The sequence below is a fragment of the Cnephaeus nilssonii genome, assembly GCF_951640355.1.
Source record: "Cnephaeus nilssonii genome assembly, chromosome: 13".
Classification (NCBI taxonomy): Eukaryota; Metazoa; Chordata; class Mammalia; order Chiroptera; family Vespertilionidae; genus Cnephaeus; species Cnephaeus nilssonii.
In genome coordinates, this window is record NC_137084.1 from 30,811,841 (window position 1) to 30,822,431 (window position 10,591).

Here is a 10,591-nt window from a genome sequence, read left to right on the forward strand (position 1 = left end):
TTGGAGGCCCTCCCTTCCCTCCCCTCAACGGCCCCCCCCCTCCCCCCGCAAAAAAAATTTAATATCTAGAACCATTTTAAGCAACATGTTTGTTTACACTTGTCTCTTAGACTTCTTTACCTTGAGCTCTTTTATTTGCTGTTTTGACCACAGTCAAGATAAAGGTTTGGAAACCTGTCTTAGTTTGGAAACACCAATGAGGGCTAGAAATTCTTGATTTAATGGTGAAATCTGGTTGTAAGCTATCCCTTTAAGCTGTTAACAAAATGTGAGCACCTAGGGAAGGAATTCCCCTCTCTGAGCTGTGGTTCTATGTGTGAGAACAACATTGCAGCCCATACACAGTTCGAAGGCCTGGCCTGAACGAATACAGTGAGGTCTGGTTCACGGTGAGACTGCATGTCAGGAAGAGGCAGAGGGGCCTTACAGTGCAGCTCCCCAGAGTCGCAGCTACCACAGATGGATCTAATGAGACGCTCTTCCCTGACACAGCATCAGAAAAAGCCACACACCACACACACACACCACACTCAGATTCCTCTGGCATCTATCCTGAGAACTCTCAAATATCACCCACTGGCAAAGATCCCTGAACTTCCAGAGCCAAGTCCAAAACACAGGGCTAAACTTTGCTTTGGCATACCCCTTACCTTTTTTTGAAACAACGAATCAGTCCAATGATTGCTGCTGCTACTACAATATAAACAACAGTAATAATACAAATCACAGTAGTTTCCCAGGCATTTCCCATCTCAGATCCTGCAGAAAGAGGAGGCAAACATTAAAAGGAAACCTACGGGCCGGGGCCAAAGTAACCACACAACCACTGCTAAGATATCTGTGGTGGTGTGTCATTTCTTGTCATAGATATAACCACCAATCCTCTGCCACACTTCTTGTTATCCCTATCACGTACACCTCCACACATCAAATAGTGTGTTTAGCACCTTCCAGAAATACAGGGCAATATGGAACACCACCTACCACATATGTATGCTGTGCACATGTCCAAAGCTTCCACACTACACCATCTTACATCACTATACACTGCTATATATTGAATATCTGTGTCCCCCCAAAATTCATATGTTGAAATCCTAATACCCAATGTGATGGTATTAGGAGGTGGAGCTTTTGGGATATCATTAGGTCATGAGGGAGGAGCCCTCGTGAATAATTAGTGCCCTTATATAAGAGGCCTCAGAGAGATTCCCTCATCCCCACCACCATGTGAGGACACAAGGAATCTGTGACCCAGAAGGAAGCCCTCACCCAGCCATGCTGGCACACGGATCTCAGACTTCCAGCCTCCAGAACTGTGAGAAATAAAGCTGTTGATTATAAGCCACCCAGTCTGTGGCAATTTATTATAGCAGCCACAAGTCCCCAACACAAATCTCTTTCATTATACTAGAGGCCCAGTGCGCACAAAATCATGCACGGGTAGCTCGCTTCCACTTGCCTCAGCTGGCCGCCCCGCCCATCACTACTAGTAGATCATGCCCCGCCCCCTGTCACCCCTCCCCCACCCCATCCCCCCCCTCCCCCGCCAATGCTCATTTGGTTGTGACAGCATTATGGTGTGACAGCATCGGGCGTTTTATATGAGAGATTATACACATAAAGCATATTTCAATTCCTTATTTCCCATGTGCCACACATATTCTACACACACCACACTCATACACATCCCTGGCCCTTGCTTCCAAAAACAATTCCTCTCTCCCTCCAGGGCCACCCCAGGCCCCATCTGGCAAAACCAGTCAGCCCCTGCTTCCCTAACCCCTCTCAGCTCTAGGCAGATGCATTTGACCTGCAGGGTCATCCCCACCCAGGACCAGAGCCATGACCATGGAAACCAAGATATGAGCTCAATTAACCCCACCCCACCAGCAGGGGGCGATCTGGAGTGAGCTGTATTATCTTAAGCTCAGGATCTAGTGTGCCTGGGGAAAGGCCTTGGCATTTGCAGGACTCCCTACTATGGACTCCCCAGCTTGGGCACAGAACTCCTGATTTGACCTCTACCAGCAAACAGTTTGCAGTGGCCCTGGAGCCTGGCCAGAAGAGTTGCTGGTAGGGTTGGGTCTCTGGCCCCTGATAGAGCCCTATCCTCAGGGGGCATGGACAGGATCCTATCCCCTTTCTCCCTGTAGCTGACAGGCTTCCTATTCCAGGTCATATAGACCTCCCAGCTCCTTAAGGGGCCATAGTTAACAGCAACCCTGAGGACTCTTGTCACCACTCTCCACCTATTAGGCCATCCACCCTGGCGTAGGGACCTAGTCTGGACTGCTGACTCTGGGGCTGAAGTAGGCCAAACCAAGCTTTCTCTCCTTCCCCATTAGCCCCCATCTTGGCCTGAACTAACTGGGAACCTGAGTGTTACGTTATACCCCATCAAGGTGAAGAGTAAGGGAAACGTTTAGAGGATGCTTACCTCTCTGAAACTGGGTGAAGTTCAATCTGCAGGAGGTGGGCAAGGATATGTGACTTATCACACATTGGCAGGTGGTCACAATGTGTTCCAGCCTCAAACGGCTGGTGATGTTGAATGTGCCGTCTTCATTCTTGATGGCTGGACCAGTGGTGATACCTTCAGAAATCTCCTGGCCCTGGGGATTCTCCTGGGTCCACGTATACCATATTATGATAATGTTCTCTGGGTAGAACCCACGTGCCTTACACAAAATATATTTGTCGCCATCATCTTTCACCTTGGCTTGCTCTCGAAACAAGGTGCACTCTGGGGAAGCTGCCAGGGAAGAGAAGTCATGATTTGAGGGCAGGTTGGGATTAGCTTATTATCAGTTCAAAGCCTGACCCATAGCAAGCCTTCAGGAAGGGTGAGTGAGGCGAATGAGATTCTGCTTAGCCTACGTAATCCCGTCCCCTCATTCCCTCCCCTCAAAAGGTGCCTTTACCCAGGCACACCCTCTCTTTTTCACTCTGGAAGGGAGCCAGCAGGGGTCTTCTCTCCAATAAAGCCTGTGTCCTGGTCCCTGGTCTCCGGCCCTCTGTTTCATCTTTCAAAAACTAAGGTTATCTGAATACACTATGGACATTAATTAATAAAAATGTATCAATATTGGTTCATTAATTATAACAAATATACCATACTAATGCAAGAGGTCAATAATAGAGAAAGCGGTATGTGCACAGGCAGGAGTCATAAGGAACCTATTATCTTTGCAATTTTTTCTGTAAATCTAAAACTGTTCTAAAAAATAAAGTCTATTTTTTAAAAAATCTTTTTAGGCTTTCTGTCAGTTGCGGAAGAAATGAATCCTAATACATTTTCCCATCCCCCTAATTAATATCTACAAAACTTTCGAAGTCTTAAGTACAATTTTGAAGGCTCGGAGACATTGCCCCTGTTATAGGCTGCATTGTGGCCCCACCCCCAAATTCATGTGTTGAAGCCCTAAGCCCATTCTCTTAGACTGTGACTGTATTTGGAGACAGGGTCTTTTTTTAAACTCGGGACCCTTTGCTCCGCAGGCCCACGCTCTATCCACTGAGCCAAACCGGCTAGGGCTGGAGACAGGGTCTTTACAGAGGTACTAGTACATCTGTTTACAGAAAAGGACACTGAGGTTCAGCGTGATTAATAACTTGCTCTAAGTTGTCCAGGCGCCCAGGGAAGCCCAGAACTTAAACCCGTGTCTATCCAACTCCAAGGCCCATGCCCAAACTTCTGCTCTCCTTCACTGACCCACATCTCTACCCCAAGCCCCATCACCATGGGAACCACAGGACACTGCCTCAGGCACTCACCCAAAACGTTAAGAAAGACTGTTTCCTGGGCCTGCTCGGGGGTGACCACCACCTTACATCGGTACTCTCCTGCGTCCCTCAGCTGGACTCCAGGAAGGTGCAGTGAGAAGTCCCCCTTCTCTAACCCCGCTAGAGACACGCTGGCTCCGGGTCTGAACGCCTGTTGATGGTTTCCATACATTTTAAACACCTCGTGCTCTGTTTCATTCGCCTGGTGCTTCACATACCAGATAACACCCGTAATGTCGGTGTTCAGGGGTGTGGAACCAGGGACCTTGCAGGAGATGGTGACATTGTCATTCAGCAACACAGTCTGAATCTTCGCTTCCATCTCCACTATCAAGAAATCTGTGGAAATAAGAAAATTCAGTTATGGGAGAACCTTGAAAAAAAAAACTTTGGCCTTGTACTCTCAGATACTACCTTGTAATTAAAAACGAATTCCTTGCCCTAACCGGTCCCCAGTAGGGAGCGTGCAGCAGGCAGCTGATCAATGAGTCTCTTGTCATTAATATTTCTCTCTCTCCCTCGCCCCCTTCCTCTCTGAAATCAATAAAAATATTTTTTTTTTAAAAAAGAGCTTACTATGTAGCGGGCACTCTACCTGACCCTTTATAAAAAACAAAACACAAAAAACAAACTCCTTTGGCGGGGGGGTGGGGGGGGCGGGGGGGGACGGAGGCATCTCACGTACAGAGGCCCTTAGTTCATGGCCCCTCCTTAATCCGCGTAAGATCCTCCAACTTTGTTCTTCCTTTTCAATATTGTTTTGATTGTTCTGGTCTCTAGCAATCTCTTAGAAATTTTCAAATCCGTTTAATTGATTCCTACAATTCCACAAAGGAAAGCTTAGAGCTGGGGACTGTTAAGGTACAGGTGGCTGAGGACGGCAGGCGGGATCCCCGAAGGAGATGACCAGGGAGAGTGCCTGGCCACAACCACTCCCGAGCCGCACCCACCTTACCTGCGGGGAACACCCAGCACCACAGGACAGGAAGCAGCCGCAGGACGCCCCGCAATGTGCGGCCTGCCGCCGTCCCGGTGACAGTCATGGCTGAGGAGGACCAGCTCGCCGGCCCGGGTCTGCATTGGAGGCCGTGGCCGTTTCTTTCTAGAAAGAGAAGTCCTCGGTCGGTCGGAAGGCGCAGTCCGCAAATCCGCGTCTTAGGGCGCTCACTTTCTTGGTACAAGAGTGGCTTCTTTGCGCCTTCTAAATCTTTCTGCCCCTCCTTCAATCTGATTTAAGATTTACCCGAGCACGCAGCCTCGGAAGCTGCAGCCTCGGGAGCTCCGGCCTCCCCACTGTCCCGCCTCCCCTTGCACCAGTGGTTGGCAAACTGCTCCCCGAGCTGCGTGCAGCGCGCACATACAGTGCGATCGAAACTTCATGGCCCATGCGCAGAAGTCGGTTTTCGGCTCTCAAAAGAAATTTCAATTGTTGTACTGTTGATATTTGGCTCTGTTGACTAACGAGTTTGCCGACCACTTCCTTGGACTGATCCCCTCCCAGCGGCAGCCTCCGGGTCTCAGCCTCGGAAGCTCCCACGTCCCAGCAGAGCCATCCCCTCTCCCCCGCAGCCTCGGAAGTTACCCCGCCCCGCCAGGCGATCCCCCTCTCCCCGCCCCCACCCCCACCCCCGACCCCCAGCCTCAGTTCTCAACCTTGGAAGCTCCCGCATCCCCACCAAGCGATCCCTCGGGGTCTCTGCCTCGGAACCTTGCACATCCCCGCCAAGCAATGCAGGCTCGGGGTCTCCAGCTCGGAACCTTGCACTTCCCCAGGAGTGATCCCACACACACACCTGCAGTTTCAGGGTCTCAGCCTCTGTAGCACCAGTGTCCCCGCGGAGTGATCCGGTCCCAAAGGCAGCCTCTGGAGGAATCCACCTGGCAACTTCCCAGGCCCTCATCCTAGTGGTTGGAGACGGAGGGGGCCGGGCACCCTTGCATCATCTCATCAGCTCAACCTATCAGCGTTGAGCTCCGCCTGAGAGTGTCTGGGCCATGACACCCAGCAAACCTCTCCCGTTGGGCAGGGACTTGTGGGCTGGTAGCCCTGGCTGCCGTGAAGTTAGGGACGATAACTGGACTTAAAATCCTCACAGAACGCAAAGGAAATGTCTGAGGTCAGGTTTCACATCCGAAATAACTTACAACTAATTTCTGTAGGCAAATTGCAACGTAACTGGAGAGTACCCCGTGGTCCGGCGGTCTGCACAGCGGCGGTGCCCGGCGCTCCCCACCCTGGTTCCTCAGCACCCTCACCCGGCCTGAGCCCACCCAGGAAGGCCTTTTCCCCTACAGTTTTCACCAAGGCAGGCAGGTTTTGTAGACATGAATAAGAGTGCCCTAGTCAGTTTAGCTCAGTGTATAGAGCGTCAGCCTGCATGTGGGACTCAAGGGTCCAGGGTTCGATTCCAGTCAAGGGTACATGCCCAGTTTTTGGGCTCAGTCCCCTGTAGGGGGCGTGCAGGAGGCAGCCAATCAATGATTCCCTCTCATCATTGATGTTTCTATCTCCCTCTTCCTCTCCCTTCCTCTCTGAAATTAATAAAAATATATATTTTTTAAAAAAAGAAGAAGTGCCCACGCACAAGTCCTGAAGATGCAGGACCAGCATGAAGGCAATCACAAACAACGGGGGGGGGGGGGGCGGGGGGGGGCGCAGAGAGAGGGAGAGAGCAAAACCAGAAACACCACCAATCCCAACATAGATCAACACCTTTTTCTTCAGATGACTGTGTGTTTCCCTCTTCTTCCTCTTCTGGAAGTGAGACAGATTCAAGTACTGAGGATTCTACCAACAGAAAAGTTAGGAGAGAGGACAGAAAAAGGAATAAAAGGAGAAAAGAAAGAAAGGACAAAAGATGAAACATCAAGAAAAAGAAAGAGAAGGAAAAAGGGAGAAAACAACCACATGGTATCACCTTTCCAAAGTCTCATGAACTTCCTGTTTAAGGAGTTTATTTTATGGCACTTCTAGTTTGGGTTTACATGTTTACTGGTTTGTCAAGACCACAGCAGTTACAGTGTCCAATATGTGAAAGAAAAAATATGTATATAATTTTGTTTGTTGGTTACATACAATGTAAATATACTTCAATATTTAAATTTATTTTTGTCATCTCTTAAATATCTCAATCAAGATTAGTAGACCCCGCATGACCCTAACCCGGCTGAGCCCTCATGACCCTAACCCGGCTAAGCCCTCACGTGACCCTAACCCAGTTGACCCCTCATGACTCTAACCTGGCTGAGCCCTCATGACCCTAACCCAGAGGACCCTTCAGGATCCTAACCCGGCTGAACCCTCCTGACCCTAACCCGGGTGAGCCCTCATGACCCTAACCTGGCTGACCCCTCATGACCCTAACCTGGCTGAGCCCTCATGACCCTAACCCGACTGAGCCCTCATGACCCTAACCCGGGTGAGCCCTCACGTGACCCTAACCCGGCTGACCCCTCATGACCCTAATCTGGCTGAGCCCTCATGACCCTAACCTAGCTGAGCCCTCATGACCCTAACCCTGAGGACCCTTCAGGATCCTAACCCGGCTGAGCCCTCCTGACCCTAACCTGGCTGAGCCCTCATAACCCCAACCCGGCTGAGCCCTCACATGATCCTAACCCAGCTGAGCCTTCATGACCCTAACCTAGCTGACCTCTCACATGACCCTAATCCAGCCTACCCTTCATGACCCTAACCCGGCAGAGCCCTCATGACCCTAACCTGGCTGAGCCCTCATGACCCCAAACCAGCTGAACCCTCATGACCCCAACCTGGCTGAGTCCTCATGACCCCAACCCGACTGAGCCCTCACGTGACCCTAACCCAGCTGATCCCTCATGACCCTAACCCGGCTGGGCCCTCATGTGACCCTAACCCGGCTGAGGCTTCATGACTCTAACCTAGCTGACCCCTCACATGACCCTAACCTAGCTGACCCCTCACGTGACCCTAACCCAGCTGACCCTTCATGACCCTAACCCAGCTGAAACCTCATGACCACAACCTGGCTGAGCCCTCATGACCAAAACCCGGCTGAGCCCTCATGACCCCAACCTGGCTGAGTCCTCATGACCCCAACCCGACTGAGCCCTCACGTGACCCTAACCCAGCTGATCCCTCATGACCCTAACCCGGCTGGGCCCTCACGTGACCCTAACCCAGCTGACCCTTCATGACCCTAACCCAGCTGAAACCTCATGACCACAACCTGGCTGAGCCCTCATGACCCCAACCCGGCTGAGCCCTCACGTGACCCTAACCCGGCTGAGCCCTCACGTGACCCTAACCCGGCTGAGCCGTCATGACCCTAACCTAGCTGACCCCTCACGTGACCCTAACCTAGTTGACCTCTCACATGACCTTAACCCAGCTGAGGCCTCATGACCCCAACCCGGCTGAGCCCTCATGACCCTAACCCGACTGAGCCCTCATGACCCTAACCAGCTGAGCCCTCACGTGACCCTAACCCGACTGAGCCCTCATGACCCTAACCAGCTGACCCCTCATGACCCCAACCCTGCTGAGCCCTCATGACCCTAACCCTGCTGACCCCACATGACCCTAACCCGGCTCAGCCCTCATGACCCCAACCTGGCTGAGCCCTCACGTGACCCTAACCCAGCTGAGCCTTCATGACCCTAACCTGGCTGAGCCCTCACGACCCCAACCTGGCTGAGTCCTCATGACCCCAACCTGCCTGAGTCCTCATGACCCCAACCCGGTTGAGCCCTCACGTGACCCTAACCCAGCTGACCCCTCATGACCCTAACCCAGCTGAGCCCTCATGTGACCCTAACCCGACTGAGCCTTCATGACCCTAACCTAGCTGACCCCTCACATGACCCTAACCTAGCTGACCCCTCACGTGACCTTAACCCAGCTGAGTCCTCATGACCCAACCCGGCTGACCCTGCATGACCCTAACCCGGCTGAACCTTCATGACCCTAACCTAGCTGACCCCTCACGTGACCCTAACCCAGCTAACCCCTCATGACCCTAACCCGGCTGAGCCCTTATGTGACCCTAACCCAGCTGAGCCCTCATGACCCCAACCTGGCTGAGCCCTCACCCAGCTGAGGCCACATGCTTCAAAACATCAAAAATTGCCATTTGGATTATTGTAATCTCTGTACCCTGGGAGAGATGGCATACCAGGGTCTGAAACCAGGGTAAACTTCTTGGTTTCCAAAGTTGGGTTAAAATGGCCAAATGGGTATGCAGAGCCCAGCACTGTGAAACCACAGAAACAGGGAAGAGCTGGAAGGTGGATGTCTCACAACTTCACGTCCACACATTAAAGAGTAGGGAAATCACATTTTACTTCCAGAGGTCTGCATCCAACACTTGAGAGCCTGAAGTTCAAGCACGATGTGGCAATGTGAGGATGCTTATCCTGTATTCAGATATTTGGTAGGGAAAGAGAATGAGTCTGCTCTGGTGAATATCATGCCTAATAATTGCATCTAAACTACCTATACCGAAGTCCTACACAAAGCAGAAGACTTGCAGATGGCATGAAAAAGGCTAAGGCCTATCCATGTGCTTCTTAGTCTTCCTTCCTGAGTTTTATGTTTCTATTGTTAGTAATGTCCTCTTCTTTCAACAAGTAGATTCTGTTTTCATAATCTCAGTATTTGCTGTGGAGCACGATGTAGGGCTCTTTTACTCCTGTTCCTCCAGAGATCCTGGTTCTATGTTCCCAGCCAAAAGTTTTCATCTCCAGAGGTGATCACATTGTTTCATAAAATGAGAGCGGAGGAAGCGGTTCCCCAGGTCACCCTTGCAGGGTGCCTCCTGGGTTTTACACATCGCTGGGCTTTTGGCTCATTTGGGTTTGTGGGTTAATGCGAATCCAATCTAACCATGTAATCGATAGTTGCCTTTAAAAGAAGGTCTAGTTAGAAGTGAGTGAGAGATGAGAGGGCTAGGTTTATATTTTTAATTGGAAGTTGAGGTATTATTTTGTTATTCAGGCAAAATACCTTAAAGTAATCTTAAATACCATTCTTTGCTGGATTTAAAATTTTATCCATATTGCTATACTGTGGGGTTGTTACTGAATGCAGTTCCTTAAAGGATCCCCCTCATCCCCAGTAATAGTAACTCAAAACAAAATTATAATAGGATTATATTTAAATTACGTATCTTTATCTTTGATTACAGAGAGGTTTAACATAATTATCTTCTCTTGTAAATACCAGTTGTTTATTAATTTCATCCATACTGATAAGTGATCGTGTATAATTAAGTGTTGAAAAGAGATGGCCTCCACATATTTCTGAAGTCCTGTCGTTAAGTCCTGTGGTAATGGCGCTATGGAATTAATGCATCTCTTCTCCCAAGAGCTCCTGGGCCACCCGAAGTATCTTTTGTCTGACACCATCTAATTTAATTTCTGACTCAGTCAATATTTCCTCCATATCAGGAGCACTTGTTATCCTATGGAGCAGAAAAATTATCCTTTACTTTCTACAGTTACATCCCAACTAAGTTTCACAAGTCTCTCATATTCGTCATGTCTTGCATCAAGTTCCTGCTGAAATGATTTGAAGGCCACCATCACAGGTGACAATGCATTAACATCCTACCCTTCTCTCCTCTGGTTGTGGGGAAAATTGTCATGCTTCCTTTTCCTGAACCCTCCCAATCCTTCTTTGTTGCTCATGTCGTCACAGCCTACAGCGAGTCACCTAGAGACAGAGAGCCTTGGACCTGGTGGAGTGCATGAGGCGGGGGAAAGGTGGGGGGGTTAGGGGGGTGAAGGGGGGTTGGGTGGGGGGTGGAGGGGTGGAAGGGAGGGGGTG

The 10,591-nt window shown here is 50.3% G+C and overlaps 1 protein-coding gene and 1 pseudogene across 6 annotated transcripts in view; both read right to left on the reverse strand.

The window, feature by feature from the left end:
• The window catches only part of NCR3LG1 (natural killer cell cytotoxicity receptor 3 ligand 1), a 60,855-nt gene extending 54,836 nt beyond the window's left edge, over nucleotides 1-6,019 (reverse strand). Inside the window, exons 1-5 of one of the 5 annotated variants that reach the window (XM_079788164.1) lie at nucleotides 5,580-6,017; nucleotides 4,742-4,888; nucleotides 3,778-4,125; nucleotides 2,441-2,755; nucleotides 651-693 (exon numbers count right to left, since the gene is read on the reverse strand). In XM_079788164.1, the coding sequence (XP_079644290.1) occupies nucleotides 651-693; nucleotides 2,441-2,755; nucleotides 3,778-4,125; nucleotides 4,742-4,829 (794 nt within the window). In that variant the 5' untranslated portion in view covers nucleotides 4,830-4,888; nucleotides 5,580-6,017. Of the gene's footprint in view, nucleotides 1-628; nucleotides 760-2,440; nucleotides 2,756-3,777; nucleotides 4,126-4,741; nucleotides 4,889-5,579 lie in introns of all 5 variants that reach the window. The other 4 variants (XM_079788165.1, XM_079788163.1, XM_079788162.1 and 1 more) reach the window with 4 other exon arrangements.
• A 3,915-nt stretch (nucleotides 6,020-9,934) lies between these two features.
• On the reverse strand, nucleotides 9,935-10,507 carry LOC307109395 (translin-associated protein X-like; annotated as a pseudogene). Its single transcript has one exon. The product of its transcript is annotated as a translin-associated protein X-like (transcript).
• Nucleotides 10,508-10,591: the final 84 nt, after the last annotated feature.